General features: G+C 42.8%; 1 protein-coding gene across 3 annotated transcripts in view; it reads right to left on the bottom strand.

The window, feature by feature from the left end:
• Positions 1 to 20174, bottom strand: part of LOC135508492 (NACHT, LRR and PYD domains-containing protein 3-like) — a 37506-nt gene that overhangs the window by 16761 nt on the left and 571 nt on the right. The window contains exons 1-4 of one of the 3 annotated variants that reach the window (XM_064928732.1): positions 18351 to 19357; positions 15035 to 15087; positions 13194 to 13307; positions 3991 to 4037 (exon numbers count right to left, since the gene is read on the bottom strand). In XM_064928732.1, the coding sequence (XP_064784804.1) occupies positions 3991 to 4037; positions 13194 to 13307; positions 15035 to 15078 (205 nt within the window). In that variant the 5' untranslated portion in view covers positions 15079 to 15087; positions 18351 to 19357. Of the gene's footprint in view, positions 1 to 3990; positions 4038 to 13193; positions 13308 to 15034; positions 15088 to 18015; positions 18166 to 18350; positions 19358 to 20174 lie in introns of those variants that run through there. The other 2 variants (XM_064928733.1, XM_064928730.1) reach the window with 2 other exon arrangements.

The following is a 20174-nucleotide window of genomic DNA, read 5'->3' as shown; positions in this document are numbered from 1 at the left end:
TAATACAAGAGAGGAGCCCTCGTCAGACTACAGTAATGTAGGAGAGGATCCCTCGTCAGACTACAGTAATGTAGGAGGAGCCCTCGTCAGACTACAGTAATACAGGAGGAGCCCTCGTCAGACTACAGTAATGTAGGAGCCCTCGTCAGACTACAGTAATACAAGAGAGGAGCCCTCGTCAGACTACAGTAATGTAGGAGAGGAGCCCTCGTCAGACTACAGTAATACAAGAGAGGAGCCCTCGTCAGACTACAGTAATACAAGAGAGGAGCCCTCGTCAGACAACAGTAATACAGGAGAGGAGCCCTCGTCAGACTACAGTAATGTAGGAGAGGAGCCCTCGTCAGACAACAGTAATACAGGAGAGGAGCCCTCGTCAGACTACAGTAATGTAGGAGAGGAGCCCTCGTCAGACTACAGTAATGTAGGAGAGGAGCCCTCGTCAGACTACAGTAATGTAGGAGAGGAGCCCTCGTCAGACTACAGTAATGTAGGAGAGGAGCCCTCGTCAGACTACAGTAATGTAGGAGAGGAGCCCTCGTCAGACTACAGTAATACAAGAGAGGGGCCCTCGTCAGATTACAGTAATACAGGAAGGGAGCCCTCGTCAGACTACAGTAATACAAGAGAGGAGCCCTCGTCAGACTACAGTAATACAAGAGAGGCGCCCTCGTCAGACTACAGTAATACAAGAGAGGAGCCCTCGTCAGACTACAGTAATGTAGGAGCCCTCGTCAGACTACAGTAATGTAGGAGCCCTCGTCAGACTACAGTAATACAAGAGAGGGGCCCTTGTCAGACTACAGTAATACAGGAGAGGCGCCCTCGTCAGACTACAGTAATACAAGAGAGGAGCCCTCGTCAGACTACAGTAATACAAGAGAGGCGCCCTCGTCAGACTACAGTAATACAAGAGAGGAGCCCTCGTCAGACTACAGTAATACAAGAGAGGCGCCCTCGTCAGACTACAGTAATGTAGGAGATGAGCCCTCGTCAGACTACAGTAATACAAGAGAGGAGCCCTCGTCAGACTACAGTAATACAAGAGAGGAGCCCTCGTCAGACTACAGTAATACAAGAGAGGCGCCCTCGTCAGACTACAGTAATGTAGGAGCCCTCGTCAGACTACAGTAATACAAGAGAGGGGCCCTCGTCAGACTACAGTAATGTAGGAGCCCTCGTCAGACTACAGTAATACAAGAGAGGGGCCCTTGTCAGACTACAGTAATACAAGAGAGGCGCCCTCGTCAGACTACAGTAATACAAGAGAGGAGCCCTCGTCAGACTACAGTAATGTAGGAGCCCTCGTCAGACTACAGTAATGTAGGAGCCCTCGTCAGACTACAGTAATACAAGAGAGGGGCCCTTGTCAGACTACAGTAATACAGGAGAGGCGCCCTCGTCAGACTACAGTAATACAAGAGAGGCGCCCTCGTCAGACTACAGTAATACAAGAGAGGAGCCCTCGTCAGACTACAGTAATACAAGAGAGGCGCCCTCGTCAGACTACAGTAATGTAGGAGATGAGCCCTCGTCAGACTACAGTAATACAAGAGAGGAGCCCTCGTCAGACTACAGTAATACAAGAGAGGAGCCCTTGTCAGACTACAGTAATACAAGAGAGGCGCCCTTGTCAGACTACAGTAATGTAGGAGCCCTCGTCAGACTACAGTAATACAAGAGAGGGGCCCTCGTCAGACTACAGTAATGTAGGAGCCCTCGTCAGACTACAGTAATACAAGAGAGGGGCCCTTGTCAGACTACAGTAATACAAGAGAGGCGCCCTCGTCAGACTACAGTAATGTAGGAGCCCTCGTCAGACTACAGTAATACAAGAGAGGAGCCCTCGTCAGACTACAGTAATACAAGAGAGGGGCCCTCGTCAGACTACAGTAATGTAGGAGCCCTTGTCAGACTACAGTAATACAAGAGAGGCGCCCTCGTCAGACTACAGTAATGTAGGAGCCCTCGTCAGACTACAGTAATACAAGAGAGGGGCCCTTGTCAGACTACAGTAATACAAGAGAGGAGCCCTCGTCAGACTACAGTAATACAGGAGGAGCCCTCGTCAGACTACAGTAATACAGGAGGAGCCCTCGTCAGACTACAGTAATACAAGAGAGGAGCCCTCGTCAGACTACAGTAATACAGGAGGAGCCCTCGTCAGACTACAGTAATACAGGAGGAGCCCTTGTCAGACTACAGTAATACAAGAGAGGGGCCCTTGTCAGACTACAGTAATACAAGAGAGGAGCCCTCGTCAGACTACAGTAATACAGGAGGAGCCCTCGTCAGACTACAGTAATACAAGAGAGGAGCCCTCGTCAGACAACAGTAATGTAGGAGAGGAGCCCTCGTCAGACTACAGTAATGTAGGAGCCCTCGTCAGACTACAGTAATACAAGAGAGGGGCCCTTGTCAGACTACAGTAATACAAGAGAGGAGCCCTCGTCAGACTACAGTAATACAGGAGGAGCCCTCGTCAGACTACAGTAATACAGGAGGAGCCCTCGTCAGACTACAGTAATACAAGAGAGGAGCCCTCGTCAGACAACAGTAATGTAGGAGAGGAGCCCTCGTCAGACTACAGTAATGTAGGAGCCCTCGTCAGACTACAGTAATACAAGAGAGGCGCCCTCGTCAGACTACAGTAATGTAGGAGCCCTCGTCAGACTACAGTAATACAAGAGAGGAGCCCTCGTCAGACTACAGTAATACAAGAGAGGGGCCCTTGTCAGACTACAGTAATGTAGGAGAGGAGCCCTCGTCAGACTACAGTAATACAAGAGAGGAGCCCTCGTCAGACAACAGTAATGTAGGAGAGGAGCCCTCGTCAGACAACAGTAATACAAGAGAGGCGCCCTCGTCAGACTACAGTAATACAAGAGAGGGGCCCTCGTCAGACTACAGTAATGTAGGAGCCCTCGTCAGACTACAGAAATACAAGAGAGGCGCCCTCGTCAGACTACAGTAATACAGGAGGAGCCCTCGTCAGACTACAGTAATGTAGGAGCCCTCGTCAGACTACAGTAATACAAGAGAGGGGCCCTTGTCAGACTACAGTAATACAAGAGAGGAGCCCTCGTCAGACAACAGTAATGTAGGAGAGGAGCCCTCGTCAGACTACAGTAATGTAGGAGCCCTCGTCAGACTACAGTAATACAAGAGAGGCGCCCTCGTCAGACTACAGTAATGTAGGAGCCCTCGTCAGACTACAGTAATACAAGAGAGGAGCCCTCGTCAGACTACAGTAATACAAGAGAGGAGCCCTCGTCAGACTACAGTAATACAAGAGAGGGGCCCTTGTCAGACTACAGTAATGTAGGAGAGGAGCCCTCGTCAGACTACAGTAATACAAGAGAGGAGCCCTCGTCAGACTACAGTAATACAAGAGAGGAGCCCTCGTCAGACTACAGTAATACAAGAGAGGAGCCCTCGTCAGACTACAGTAATACAAGAGAGGGGCCCTTGTCAGACTACAGTAATGTAGGAGAGGAGCCCTCGTCAGACTACAGTAATACAAGAGAGGAGCCCTCGTCAGACTACAGTAATACAAGAGAGGAGCCCTCGTCAGACAACAGTAATGTAGGAGAGGAGACATCAGACTACAGTAACCATTTGCTGTCCTCCCCACTGACACTGTTTACTGAATAAATGATTGCATCATGTTTCACTGCACCATCATTTGTGTGAAAATTAAGTCTTTACGTGATTGGGGCGTCGACTGGGTCGTCGCGACAACAGTAGGTTTTTAGCTGCTACACTGTGTCGAAGTGTTATCGAAACACACACACAACAACTTTCCTGGGGATCGACTACAGCCAAAACAAGTTGGAAAACATCATGAAGCTGTATTTTGAGAGAACTATCCCTTTAAAACAAGGTATAATTTATTAATGATTTAATTTAAACAATCATAGTGATCCATTCCTTATGAATTGATACCAAGAAAGGACTAAAGCTGGCCAATCAGTGAACAAGAATACTGACCACTCGGAATGTCTGACTCTGACCTCTGCTCTTGGTCACCAATTGTTCTGAAAAAAAGAAGAAGAAGAAATTCAGAATATTTTTTTGCAGAACATGTTTTTGCTTTCAATTGTTTAGAAAAATATATTTTCATTTGACTCTTATCATGAAAACAAAATGTCAGGCAACCATGGCCTATTATACAGTACATATGGAGTGGCTGTGAGACCTGTGTTCAGAATACCCTTTATTTAACCTTTATTTAACCTTTATTTAACCAGGCAAGTCAGTTAAGAACAAATTCTTATTTTCAATGACGGCCTGGGAACAGTGGGTTAACTGCCTGTTCAGGGGCAGAACGACAGATTTGTACTTTGTCAGCTCGGGGATTTGAACTTGCAACCTTCCGGTTGCTAGTCCAACGCTCTAACCACTAGGCTACCCTGCCGCCCCTTTCCTGTGCACTAAACAGCCCTGCACTCTGCACATGTAGGTCTTTCTTGAATTATGGTGACATTTAGGCATGGCAATTTGGAAAAAATGTACTTCATTTTTAAAGATTTTGTGGAAACTTAATTACTTCAAATATATATATTTTACCAATATGATGACATTGTGCCATCAGTAGGATTAGTAACACCAACGATGGTAACACCAATGAGGCATTTTTTTCTGAAATGGAGGCCACAAATGCTAAAATCTAAGGTCATCAATGTTTAAAAAATAAATTTACTAAATGTTATATGATTAATCATTTTGCTCAAATTGTTATTTCACTTAATTAAATTGAGTAACACTAAATTACATTTTGGATTTAGAAAAGGCATAGTTTCAACAGAACACAAACATTTATAACACACTAAAAGGGTGTGATTAACTAATCATTTTCTTTAATACAGAGCCCTCTCCCGGTAACAATTTGCACACTGGAGAAAATGCTCAAGGTGCTCGTATATTTTTGTAATGAGTGATTTTCAAGGTGGTAACACCAATTACATAAAACTGACAAACAGTGATTATCCTGCATACCACTGCTGGCTTGCTTCTGAAGCTAAGCAGGGTTGTCCTGGTCAGTCCCTGGATGGGAGACCAGATGCAGCTGGAAATGGTGTTGGAGGGCCAGTAGGAGGCACTCTTTCCTCTCGTCTAAAAAAATATCCCAATTCCCCAGAGCAGTGATTGGGGACGTTGCGCTGTGTCGGGTGCAGTCTTTCGGATGGGACGTTAAATGGGTGTCCTGACTCTCTGAGGTCATTAAAGATCCCATTGCACTTATCGTAGGGGTGTTAACCCCGGTGTCCTGGCTAAATTCCCAATCTGACCATCACGGTCATCTAATAATCCCCAGTTTACAATTGGCTCATTACTCTTCCCCAGATGGTTGCTGCAAATGAGAATGTGTTCTCAGTCAACTTACCTAGTAAAATAACAAATAAATACTGTACTTGTAAAGCGTTTTTTTTAAAGTTATTTAAATAGCCCTTGTTTTTATTGATCTATACAATTCACTTTCTAGCATCATAAATAGATATCTCAAAACCCTCGTCACTGGAACTCTACACTTCTGGGGCAAGCCAATTTGCTTTCCTTAAATACTTGAGAATGCTAAGAATTGTTTTATGATGGTCATACCATGAATCATTTAGGTAGCTATTTGATTTTGAATTTTAGAACCCTTGTAGGTATACAGTGCATTCAGAAAATATTCAGACTCCTTGACTTTTTCCACATTTTGTTACATTACAGACTGATTCTAAATTGTACCCCATAATGACAAAGCAAAAACAGATTTTAGAAATTTTAGCTTAAAAAGAAAAACTGAAATATCACATTTACGTAGGTATTCAGACTTTTTACTCAGTACTTTGTTGAAGCATCTTTGGCAGGGATTACAGCCTCAAGTCTTCTTGGGTGTGATGCTACAAGCTTGGCACACCTCTATTTGGGGAGTTTCTCCCATTCTTCTCTACAGATCCTCTCAAGCTATGTCAGGTTGGATGGGGAGAGTAGCTGCACAGCTATTTTCAGGTCTCTCCAGAGATGTTTGACCGGGTTCAAGACCGGGCTCTGGCTGGGCCACTCAAGAACATTCAAAGACTTGTCCCGAAGCCACTCCTACATTGTCTTGGCTGTGTGCTTAGGGTCATTGACCTGTTGGAAGGTGAACCTTCGTTCCAGTCTGAGGTCACAAGCGTTTTCATCAAGGTTCTCTCTGTACTTTGCTCCGTTTATCTTCCCCTCAATCTGACTCGTCTCCCAGTGTTGCAGTGCTGCAGAGATGGTTGTCCTTCTGGTAGGTTCTCACATCTCCACAGAGGAACTCTGGAGCTCTGTCAGAGTGACCATCGGGTTCTTGGGCACCTCCCTGACCAAGGCCCTTCACCCCTGATTGGTCAGTTTGGCCGGGTGGCCAGCCGTAGGAAGGGTCTTGGTGGTTCCAAACTTCTTCCATCTAAGAATGATGGAGGCCACTGTATTTATTTGTAACCTTCAATGCTGCAGACATTCTTTGGTACCCTTCCCCAGATCTCTGCCTTGACAAAATCCTGTCTCGGAGCTCTACGGACAATTCCTTTGACCTCATGGCTTGGTTTTTGTTCTGACATGCACTGTCAGCTGTGGGACACTATATAGACAGGTGTGTGCCTTTCCAAATCATGTCCAATCAATTGAATTCACCACAGGTGGACTCCAATCAAGTTGTAGAAACATCTGAAGGATAATCAATGGAAACAGGATGCACCTGAGCTCAATTTCAAGTCTAATAGCAAAGGGTTTGAATACTTATGTAAATAAGCTATGTGTTTTTTCTTTTTAATATATTAGCAACAATTTCAAGAAAACAGTTTTTGCTTTGTCATTATGTGGTATTGTCTGTAGACTGATGAGATTTTTGTTGTTGTTGAAACATTGGATTTGGCCTTAATGCTATTAGCCTATAGAAACACATTGGATAACACATTCACACATGGAAAAACATTGTTTTTTAATCTGGATGCTGTTTTGTGGTATGTTAAACTGCGATTTAAGGAATACCACTTTACTGTAGAGGAACATTTCTCTCTAAAATCACATTGTCAGATGTTTCCAGCCGGGTTGGGGTCAATTCAAATTGTAAGCAGTCAATTCAGGAAGTGATTTTAATTTAATTAAATAAAGTTTAAAAAAAAAACGTACATAAATAGATTCTATTCCTCAGTCATTGAAAATATATAGGCTTTTTTTCTAATGTTGAATTGTTACTTAAGTTTACTTCCTGAATTGACTGCCTTCAACTCAAATGGACCTTAGTCCTCCCACTGGGTAACCTACATCATGTTAACGTGGATAGTTGAGTAATATTTAGTTGAAACATTGATCAATGACATTACAAGCTATATTCACCCACACAAAATGTTAGTTGAATTTCCAATGTGTTATCACTTTGCTTTCAACCATCTAAAAGCACAGCCATATTCCAATGCACGAACAATGTCACCCACATTTTTATCACTGCGCTTTCAACCATTTAAAATCACAGCAAATTTAAAATGGGAAGACAATGTCAGATATTTTGTTTATTTAAACATCAGATTAATGTGTTATCACTGTGCTTCATCTAATAGCAGAACCAAACAACCTGGATTGCAGTTGAGATTACAATAAAAGTACATAGTGCAAGTGATCAATGTCGTTTGAGATTCTGACAGATTATTACAGCAATGTGAAGATCTCCACTGACCTGCGGCGACCCTTGCATGCCATCTTGAACATGCACGCTTTATATGATCACATAAGAAGACATTTATAGTTACAGTAACCTCAAAATGTGGCCATGGATGTGTTACTCATTTTAAGGTTGAATGTTACATTAGTTTGGAAAACAGCCTTAATTTTAGGCTATTTACTGTCTTACAAAAGTAATATTAAATTGTGTTTGGTTGACAACGCAAACAAATATCAACATTTGTAGGAGATTTATCTTCTGCTTGGATCGAGACACTAATTTACTCTGGCTTTAATTCCAGTTTGTTAGTCTGGCTTTCATCCCAGTTTGTTAGTCTGGCTTTCATCCCAGTTTGCTAGTCTGGCTTTCATTCCAGTTTGCTAGTCTGGCTTTCATTCCAGTTTGCTAGTCTGGCTTTCATTCCAGTTTGCTAGTCTGGCTTTCATTCCAGTTTGCTAGTCTGGCTTTCATTCCAGTTTGCTAGTCTGGCTTTCATTCCAGTTTGCTAGTCTGGCTTTCATTCCAGTTTGTCTACAAATTAATAATGTATATGTTGGATTCACGTCTCCCTCTTTACCAAAAATTAATGTTATAGAATAGGACTAAATCAAATAAATGTTTTTAAGCACTTTAAAATACAAATTTGATTTGATTTAATCCTATTCTTTATCTTCAATTTTTGTTTGCAATGGAGAAGTGAATGCAACATATCAATTATTAATTTGTAGAAAAACTGACATTAAAGCCAGACTAAGTCAGACTAAGTCAGTGGTACAGACGGAACCATCCAAGCAGAAGATACAATATCTTCAAATGTTGATATTTGGTTGCGTTGACAATCAAACACAATTCAAGATCACTATATATCATTGAATTTTAAATCAACCAGAGCTTGAAACCCAAGGCTTATGCTATTGACAATTTTTGTTGTTGAATTCTGGGTTGAATTTAAACAATTGCTGTTGATGGCTTTGCAAATGCAATATCATCATTGATGATTGATAAAGCATAGTCATATTTCATTTGCTCTGTTAAACCTACCCTTTGAGATGACTTCTATAGACAGTGAATCAATGTGGAGATCTCTCAACAAGCATTATCACGATAGCACGTCGGTATTGGTCAGGGACAAATATCATAGCTAAGCAGGGCTGGGATTGGTTAAAGCCTTGGGTGGGAGACCAATCCGTAGCTATAGATCAATTCTCCCCTAGGAGGTGTAGCCCAACCTACTGTTTTATTTTCTGATGGAAGATATAACGTTGAAAATCTGACATTGTTTTAAAGGTACACATTCAACAAATTTCATGTAATGTTTTGTCTATGTTGAAATGCGGTTATACTGATGACATAAGCCTGTGGTTGAAATTTCACCCTCAAAACAACAGGTTGATTACTTTTTTCAAATCCAATATATTTTCCACGTAGGTGCCATGTCACAATACGTTGACAAATTAGATTGAAACAACGTTGATTGAACCAGTTTGTTCCCAGTGGTCTGGTTTTCAGAGTCTATGTCAAGTTGAGTCCATTTGTTTTGCAGTGGTGTAAAGTCCTTCAGTAAAAATACTTTGAAGTACATCTCAAGGTGTTTTTTGGTGGGTATCTGAACTTTACTATTCATATTTTAAACAACTTTTACTTTGCCTTCAACACACTAAACAGAGAACATCCCTGGTCCATCCCTACTGCCTCTGATCTGGTGGACTCACTAAACAGAGAACATCCCTGGTCATCCCTACTGCCTCTGATCTGACTGTCTCACTAAACAGAGAACATCCCTGGTCATCCCTACTGCCTCTGATCTGACTGTCTCACTAAACAGAGAACATCCCTGGTCATCCCTACTGCCTCTGATCTGACTGTCTCACTAAACAGAGAACATCCCTGGTCATCCCTACTGCCTCTGATCTGACTGTCTCACTAAACAGAGAACATCCCTGGTCATCCCTACTGCCTCTGATCTGACTGTCTCACTAAACAGAGAACATCCCTGGTCATCCCTACTGCCTCTGATCTGGTGGACTCACTAAACAGAGAACATCCCTGGTCATCCCTACTGCCTCTGATCTGGTGGACTCACTAAACAGAGAACATCCCTGGTCATCCCTACTGCCTCTGATCTGGTGGACTCACTAAACAGAGAACATCCCTGGTCATCCCTACTGCCTCTGATCTGGTGGACTCACTAAACAGAGAACATCCCTGGTCCATCCCTACTGCCTCTGATCTGGTGGAATCACTAAACAGAGAACATCCCTGGTCCATCCCTACTGCCTCTGATCTGGTGGACTCACTAAACAGAGAACATCCCTGGTCATCCCTACTGCCTCTGATCTGGTGGACTCACTAAACAGAGAACATCCCTGGTCCATCCCTACTGCCTCTGATCTGGTGGACTCACTAAACAGAGAACATCCCTGGTCATCCCTACTGCCTCTGATCTGGTGGACTCACTAAACAGAGAACATCCCTGGTCATCCCTACTGCCTCTGATCTGGTGGACTCACTAAACAGAGAACATCCCTGGTCATCCCTACTGCCTCTGATCTGACTGTCTCACTAAACAGAGAACATCCCTGGTCATCCCTACTGCCTCTGATCTGGTGGACTCACTAAACAGAGAACATCCCTGGCCATCCCTACTGCCTCTGATCTGGTGGACTCACTAAACAGAGAACATCCCTGGTCATCCCTACTGCCTCTGATCTGGTGGACTCACTAAACAGAGAACATCCCTGGTCCATCCCTACTGCCTCTGATCTGGTGGACTCACTAAACAGAGAACATCCCTGGTCCATCCCTACTGCCTCTGATCTGGTGGACTCACTAAACAGAGAACATCCCTGGTCCATCCCTACTGCCTCTGATCTGGTGGACTCACTAAACAGAGAACATCCCTGCTCATCCCTACTGCCTCTGATCTGGTGGACTCACTAAACAGAGAACATCCCTGGTCATCCCTACTGCCTCTGATCTGGTGGACTCACTAAACAGAGAACATCCCTGGTCCATCCCTACTGCCTCTGATCTGGTGGACTCACTAAACAGAGAACATCCCTGGTCCATCCCTACTGCCTCTGATCTGGTGGACTCACTAAACAGAGAACATCCCTGGTCCATCCCTACTGCCTCTGATCTGGTGGACTCACTAAACAGAGAACATCCCTGCTCATCCCTACTGCCTCTGATCTGGTGGACTCACTAACAGAGAACATCCCTGGTCGTCCCTACTGCCTCTGATCTGGTAGACTCACTAAACAGAGAACATCCCTGGTCATCACTACTGCCTCTGATCTGGTGGACTCACTAAACAGAGAACATCCCTGGTCCATCCCTACTGCCTCTGATCTGGTGGACTCACTAAACAGACATGCTTAATTTGGAAAAGATGTCCAAGTGTTGGAGTGTGCCCTCTGGCTAAAAAAAAAACAAGAAAATAGTGAAGTCTGGTTTGCTTCATGTAAGGAATTTGATTTTTTATTTGATTTTTACTTTTGATGCTTAAGTATATTTTAGCAATTTAATTTACTTTTGATACTTAAGTATATTTAAAACCAAATACTTTAAGACTTTTACTCAAGTGGTATTTTACTAGGAGACTTTAACTTGAGTCATCTTCTATTATGGTATCTTTACTTATACTCAAGTATAACAATTGGGTACTTTTTTCCACCACTGCTGTTTTCGTACAACGGATGACTGAAAAAATCTGACTATGTGACTTCGATTTTTTTTTTTTAAAGTAGTGTACTATAAAGGAAATAGGGTTCCATTTAGGAATCATCCTATGACTCACAGGGTTCCATGTAGGAATCATCCTATGACTCACAGGGTTCCATGTAGGAATCATCCTATGACTCACAGGGTTCCATTTAGGAATCATCCTATGACTCACAGGGTTCCATGTAGGAATCATCCTATGACTCACAGGGTTCCATTTAGGAATCATCCTATGACTCACAGGGTTCCATTTAGGAATCATCCTATGACTCACAGGGTTCCATGTAGGAATCATCCTATGACTCACAGGGTTCCATTTAGGAATCATCCTATGACTCACAGGGTTCCATGTAGGAATCATCCTATGACTCACAGGGTTCCATGTAGGAATCATCCTATGACTCACAGGGTTCCATTTAGGAATCATCCTATGATTCACAGGGTTCCATGTAGGAATCATCCTATGACTCACAGGGTTCCATGTAGGAATCATCCTATGACTCACAGGGTTCCATTTAGGAATCATCCTATGACTCACAGGGTTCCATTTAGGAATCATCCTATGATTCACAGGGTTCCATGTAGGAATCATCCTATGACTCACAGGGTTCCATGTAGGAATCATCCTATGACTCACAGGGTTCCATGTAGGAATCATCCTATGACTCACAGGGTTCCATGTAGGAATCATCCTATGACTCACAGGGTTCCATGTAGGAATCATCCTATGACTCACAGGGTTCCATGTAGGAATCATCCTATGACTCACAGGGTTCCATGTAGGAATCATCCTATGACTCACAGGGTTCCATGTAGGAATCATCCTATGACTCACAGGGTTCCATGTAGGAATCATCCTATGACTCACAGGGTTCCATGTAGGAATCATCCTATGACTCACAGGGTTCCATGTAGGAATCATCCTATGACTCACAGGGTTCCATGTAGGAATCATCCTATGACTCACAGGGTTCCATGTAGGAATCATCCTATGACTCACAGGGTTCCATGTAGGAATCATCCTATGACTCACAGGGTTCCATGTAGGAATCATCCTATGACTCACAGGGTTCCATGTAGGAATCATCCTATGACTCACAGGGTTCCATGTAGGAATCATCCTATAATTCACAGGGTTACATGTAGGAATCATCCTATGATTCAACGGGTTACATGTAGGAATCATCCTATGATTCAACGGGTTACATGTAGGAATCATCCTATGATTCAACGGGTTCCATTTAGGAATCATCCTATGATTCAACGGGTTCCATTTAAGAATCATCCTATGATTCAACGGGTTCCATTTAAGAATCATCCTATGATTCAACGGGTTCCATTATTTTTTTAGATAGATAGATAAGAATTCGAAAACAAATCCAATTTTGAAAAACTCCCATATCTACTGGGTGAAATTCCACAGTGTGCCATCAGAGCAGCAAGATTTGTGACCTGTTGCCACGAGAAAAGGGCAACCAGTGAAGAACACGCACCATTGTAAATACAACCCATATCTATGCTTATTTATTTTATCTTTTATCCTTTACCATTTGTACATTGTAAAAACACTGTATATATATATATATAATACGACATTTGTAATGTCTTTATTGTTTTGAAACTTCTGTATGTGTGATGTCTACTGTTAATTTTTATTGTTTATTTCACTTTATATATTATCTACCTTACTTGCTTTGGCAAAGTAGATAGATAGATAGATAGATAGATAGATAGATAGATAGATAGATAGATAGATAGATAGATAGATAGATAGATAGATAGAGTTTTACTGTACCTTGGTTCATGGGTAGAGTCTCCATCACTGAAGTTGATTATATCTGCCATAGACTGTTCACTCTTCAAAGATACACAGCTTGGTACAGGGGAGCCGGGTCTCTCCTGATGGACCCTGATAAAAAACAAAGACACTAGGTTCATTCTATTTGAAGTTGACACAGTGGAGACATTTTCCATCTGGATTCTGTTTTGTGCTATGTCGAATTGCAATTTGAGGAATGCCACTTGAAGTTAAAAGGCACATTACACTACAAAATCACATTCTGCAATGTTGTGGTTGATATTTATTGTCATGAATCTTGTCCTGGAGGCAAAACTGAGCGATTTTTGTACGCTAAAATGAGCCAGCTGCAATGTCAAAATTGGCTACATCGTAAATTTTAAGTTAGGGTTAAGCATTAGGGTTAGCAGTGTGGTTAAGGTTAGGGTAAGGTTTAAAAATCAGATTGTATGTGCCAGCTAGTGACCACTCTGCAGCATGGCCACCAGGGAAAGATTCATGACAACCTTCACATTTTGAGACCTGAGTTTTGTACATCAGTGGTCTGAAAACATCTGAGAATGTAATTTTGGAGTGTAATTTAGTTTTACACTTCGGTATGCAACATGCATTTTTTGTTAATATATTTGAATGAATAAGTACAATGTAATGAGTAATATAATGAAAAGGGACATTGATGTGCATTTTTTTTTTTAAAACAACATTCCTACCACCAACATGTCTCCTTGCCCCTAACCACAACACCACGACACAATAAATAGCTTTAGCCCTGATTTAACGATCATACTGATAGTGGCCGGCTGTAATTATATTAAAACACACACATTTAGAAACAAGCATGGATCTGAGCACAGAAACGGCAGTGTGCAAGAAGCCTGATTAATCAAATGACTTATCACCGTTTTGTATTTAGCTGATCTGGCCATGTGAGTTTCATTTAAAGTTTAATTTCTGTTTAATTAAAGCTGTAATACATCCACTTTTTGGGTGATCAAATTCAAAAAGACATTTTTATTATACAGTAGATCAGTCATTCTTATTAGGGTTACCGAGTGGCGCAGCGGTCTAAGGCACTGCATCTCAGTGCTAGAGGAGTCACTACAGTCCCTGGTTTGATTCCAGGCTGTATCACAACCGGCCATGATTAGGAGTCCCATAGGGCGGTGCACAATTGGCCCAGCGTTGTCCGGGTTTAGCCGGAGTAGACCGTCATTGTAAATAATAATTTGTTCTAAACTGACTTGCCTTGTTTAATAATTATTAAATAAAACATTATTGAAAGCAAGTCTAAGAAGTGGTAGATCTGTTTTATCTGCTCTATTTTTATGCTTCCTGTTAAGTTAAATTTAGTTTTTTTGTATCTTTTACTTTCGGTTTTGTACACCAGCTTCAATCAGCTGAAAATACTATATTTTTGGTTATGGAAAATATATTCAAAAGCGGTTTAGATGGTACAATGATTACCTAGACTACAATTGCTTGTTTTGTCACAAACTGAAATTAGGCAAACTAAGTTCAGCAACAAGCAAATTAGTGATTTCTGCATAGTGTACCTGATATTGATATACTGATATTGTGTCTGCATGCTACTTGAAATGATTATCAGATACGAGTAGACAATTCATGATCCATTCCTTAACATTCAAAAATATATATATTTAGTTTATTTTTAGTTAACACAGCAGAGCAGAGCAGAGCATGTGATTTTTCATCATCTTGACTTGCCAAAAGTCCGACCAAGATTGTGTTTGTTGGTCACACACACACACACACACACACACACACACACACACACACACACACACACACACACACACACACACACACACACAACTTACAGTGGAGATCTGTGGCCACAACCCCCTTCTCTCTTCCTCTCCATCTTGCTCCTCTGGTGAGGTGAAAGGAAAAAGAAAGATGTCACTGGAAGACCTTTTGGGGCATTTTCTCATTTTCCTGAGCATAGCGCAGATATTTGGCAACAGACTTCCCAAAATCTACCCATTTTGGATTGGCGAGCGTGTCTCCGAATGTCGGTGATCCAGATTTCATACACTGAGGATAGCACACCCTCTTTACACCCCTCTGGTGGGCTACAGAAACAAATGCAGGGTTCAAATTAAGATACCCTTTTGAACAGAGTCCCTGTACCTTTTTCTCAAGTAGTAAAAGCTACACTAACCAGTCAAGCTTCAAGACGGCTCACTACTGATGTCCACCAGGGCTCGGCCCTCACTACTGATGTCCACCAGGGCTCGGCCCTCACTACTGATGTCCACCAGGGCTCGGCCCTCACTACTGATGTCCACCGGGGCTCGGCCCTCACTACTGATGTCCACCGGGGCTCGGCCCTCACTACTGATGTCCACCGGGTCTCGGCCCTCACTACTGATGTCCACCGGGTCTCGGCCCTCACTACTGATGATGTCTACCAGGGCTCGGCCCTCACTACTGATGATGTCTACCAGGGCTCGGCCCTCACTACTGATGATGTCTACCAGGGCTCGGCCCTCACTACTGATGATGTCTACCAGGGCTCGGCCCTCACTACTGATGATGTCTACCAGGGCTCGGCCCTCACTACTGATGATGTCTACCAGGGCTCGGCCCTCACTACTGATGATGTCTACCAGGGCTCGGCCCTCACTACTGATGATGTCTACCAGGGCTCGGCCCTCACTACTGATGATGTCTACCAGGGCTCGGCCCTCACTACTGATGATGTCTACCAGGGCTCGGCCCTCACTACTGATGATGTCTACCAGGGCTCGGCCCTCACTACTGATGATGTCTACCAGGGCTCGGCCCTCACTACTGATGATGTCTACCAGGGCTCGGCCCTCACTACTGATGATGTCTACCAGGGCTCGGCCCTCACTACTGATGATGTCTACCAGGGCTCGGCCCTCACTACTGATGATGTCTACCAGGGCTCGGCCCTCACTACTGATGATGTCTACCAGGGCTCGGCCCTCACTACTGATGATGTCTACCAGGGCTCGGCCCTCACTACTGATGTCTACCAGGGCTCGGCCCTCACTACTGATGTCTACCAGGGCTCGGCCCTCACTACTGATGTCTACCAGGGCTCGGCCCTCTCCTCTTCTCTCTATACACCAAGTCACTTAGCTCAATCATATCCTCACATGGTCTCTCCTATCATCGCTATGCAGATGACACTCAACTACTTTTCTCCTTTCCCCTTTCTGACACCTAGGTGGCGACACGGATCTCTGCGTGCATGGCAGCTTGGAAGTCGGCCCACCACCTCAAGCTCAACCTGGACAAGACTGAGCTCCTCTTCCTCTATGTCATGGTTGACAACTCCATAGTGTCCCCCTCAGTGGAGGCTACTGAGGGGACAACGACTCATAATAATGGCCGGAACGGAGCAAATGGAACGGCATCAAATACCCAGAAACCACGTGTTTGATGTATTTGATACCATTCCACTGAATCCGCTCCAGTCATTACTACGAGCCCGTTCTCCCCAACCATTACAAGACCAGGGTGCTTGCTACTGAGCAGCAAGGGAACTGCCCCTCTTGTATTCCCTACCTTCAGGCTGTGTTTAAAACCTACATCCCAGCCACTTCTGGTTTCTTGGACATCCCACCCCTTCAGGGGGTCAGCTTCCTCTCAGCCCAGTCAAAGCTTTAAGTTATTTGAAATATATTTGCATACAATGCTTTTTTTAAAATAATTTACAAATATATTGGCAACTTGGTATTTGTAGTCAACTTTGTTCTGAGGTTATCATGCTCACTAGAGACGCATAAACCATGTGACTATGTTGAGTGGAGATTTGTGTATAAAGTAATGCATGGAGGGCAACAAAAAGCATCAAACGACACACTTAGCTTTTCTACGAGTGGTCTGAGATAGGTGTTAGGGTAGCCTAGTGGTTAGAGCGTTGGACTAGTAACCGGAAGGTTCATCTGTCGCTCTGCCCCTGAACAGGCAGGTAACCCACTGTTCCTTGTCCGTCATTGAAAATAAGAATTTGTTCTTAACTGACTTGCCTGGTTAAATAAAGGTAAAAAAAATAAAACGAGCATTTCAAGTGCAACGCTAATAACAATGCTTTTTGGAAACAGCTCGGAGATTTAACGTTGCTCCTACGAAGGTTCTAACGATGAACTTAGCCTTAAGATGCTTTGGGAAACCGGGCTCGGGGAGATAATATTCTGGTTCCCAGCCGAATTGGAGTTGATGACAAAGCAATGACCGTCAGTAACCTACAAAACTTGAGACAAACAAATGCAGAATTAAGCCATGGAACTAATTGATTGGCCAGTGAGTGGCCAAGCCTTCCTCACACATACAACTACTTGCTAATTCATCAAAACCCAGCTCCTTCACCCCACCGCCAGCTATTGCACTCATAATTCCGTCTGTGAAGATAGCAAATATATTTCTTACACGCCTGCTAGACCTATAGCAATACCACAAAACAGGACTACTTTCATATCTCCTACATCCATACCATGAATACACAGGAATGTTGACATCATGTGTTCATCTAGAAGTGCTTCGAACACGATTAAAACCAACCCAGAGTCATGCAGCCTTTTGGGGTGCCGATAACTAGGACATTGTCTGCATAAATATCAGATGAGAATATGCGCCGCAATGGAACTAATGAGACAAACCCCTGAACCAACCTCAAATCTAAGGGTTCAGACACACCAATAGCGTTTGCTGACCGAGAGTACTTAGCACCTCTGAACAGAGTACAGTGTTGGCTATAATTTGCTAACCGAGTGCTCACAGATTTTACATGTAGAATCGGGTGAAATGTAGGCAGTCAGATTTCTACCTGCGATGGTCCCTAAAACACGGTTTGGTGAGGAATCACAAAATATTAAAGCTTGAGATCACGAAACACAATAGTGTTGATTCAAATCACATAGCAACGTTGTTGATGTTCAGGTTAAACGGGTGTGTTTTTTCGATAACTGGGTAAACAGGATGTAAGAGAGCGGGACAGAATGTAAGCAAACAAGGGTTCACATATTCCTCACACTGGGTTCCCCTCTTATTACCAAGAACAGATACACCACAGCAGCCACCAAAACAATCAGGAACATCAATAAAACTATTAAAAATAGTATAATGGGACTGTAAAAAATTTGATAAAAAAAACAGACTTACAGGTTTGGTGTATTTACTGTTGGTCTTGGAACCACCCCATTGCCATTTGACACAGAAAATGGCAGTCTGGTTATTAGGCGGCTTTAAACCAGAGAGGAAGAGGTATGCGAGAGGTTTCACTCCGGCCAAAATCTGTCCACAAAAATATTCGCACAAAGTGAGGAACTTTTGTACAGAGGCAAATGAGAGAGTTGAATTTGGTAACAGAAAAATGTATCGCGAATTTGCTACGTGAGGCTTATTTTATCGAATATACATTTTGGAATGGTTGAGTTGTTACGAATACACTGATATAAGTAGAGGCAAGTGGCATTTCGGCAACTTAAAAAAAAACGACTTTATCTTGTGCTAGTTGTCATAGAGAGAGGACTGGTCATGGATATAATCTGTTTTAGCATGGACATTGCCATTGAGGGCTTCCACCATTTTAAAGCAGTACAGTGGGTGGGGGTTTCGTATGATTTGGGAGCAATCAGCCAATGAAGAAGAACAACATTTACTTCTTTAAAAATGGAGATAGCCTCAATGGTGCTGCCCATATTGTCAGACACTATCATGGCACAGATACAAAGATGAGTCCTCTATCAATTCAATTTTCCATTTAAGGGGCTTTATAGGGATGGGAAACATGTTTCCATTGCCAAAGAAAGTGAAATTGATAAACAACAGTGAAATACAAACAAAAATGAACATTACACTCACAAAAGTTAAAAAATAATAAATATATTTCAAATGTCCTATTATGTCTCTATACAGTGTCTATCTCCATGGCCTGCTGTTCACACGCGTATCTGTCCTCTCATTGGCTAGAATAGTCCCACCTGATATCGCCTTATCCTGTCTGTCTTCCATCTGAGGACATGTATTTCCATATTTAGAGCGGTTACTTGACTATCTTGTCAATTTAATAGACAATCTTTGCTTAAACTGGTTTCCTAGAAGTCTGATTTCCTGTTAAACAGCAAAAAAACAGGAAGTGGTCAAATGCGGTAAGGTGCGGGTTGGTTTTAGGTCAGGCGCTGGCACTGTTAGTTGCATGCTGCATGCCTCACTTCTGACAACTTTAGAGATTCCGGTTTGTTAACAGTCAAAAGACTACAATAGCCAAAAAGGCTGTTGACAACCATGGCTGCAATTGTTTAACGTTAGAACAGCTGCCGATGCCTTTGGAACTTATTTAAAATGTTAACGTCATTACAATTTTAAAGTCATGTCCACCTCCGTCCTTGACATTTTTCTAAATAAGTCTATCAGTGGCATCCACAGTTTCACAGTCTCCCCAGAAGGTCTGAGCGACCACTGGCCCATCATAAATATAGATGTAGCCTAAATTGACAATAGTCTGATGGGTGACAATATTATAAATTGTCTCGTGATAGGAAGAGACTGATGAACAGCACAGCGTGTGTAATTGACAAAGAAGGGAACGGAGTTTACCAAAAAGCTACTCTTTAAAATCATCCTACAGATGTTCACGCAGGTAAGACGTTTTGATATCTTGTTTTAAACCTAATAGACAGGTTGGGTGGTCTTGGTGAGTTAGCGGAAGGGCACACCGGGAAATCTCGAACTTACTCTGTGCTTATCATGATTGGCAGTTAGCGTCCGGGCAGATAGAGCTGACAACCTGCCCTAAAATCATTTTCATGTCATTATTTCATAACGCATTTAAAGTTTAAATTTTTAATAATTTACGGTTTCAAACTTTGGTAATTGTGAATATACAGTAGCTTTAAGCTTCAAGAAATACCGTGTTGGGTCTTAGTCGTATGCTAGATTGACATGTTGTGTTGTAGTTTACGAGTACTGACAGGCAAGACAAAC

Source organism: Oncorhynchus masou, chromosome 21 (assembly GCF_036934945.1).
Source record: "Oncorhynchus masou masou isolate Uvic2021 chromosome 21, UVic_Omas_1.1, whole genome shotgun sequence".
Taxonomy (NCBI): domain Eukaryota; kingdom Metazoa; phylum Chordata; class Actinopteri; order Salmoniformes; family Salmonidae; genus Oncorhynchus; species Oncorhynchus masou.
This window is presented reverse-complemented; position numbering and strand designations above follow the sequence as displayed.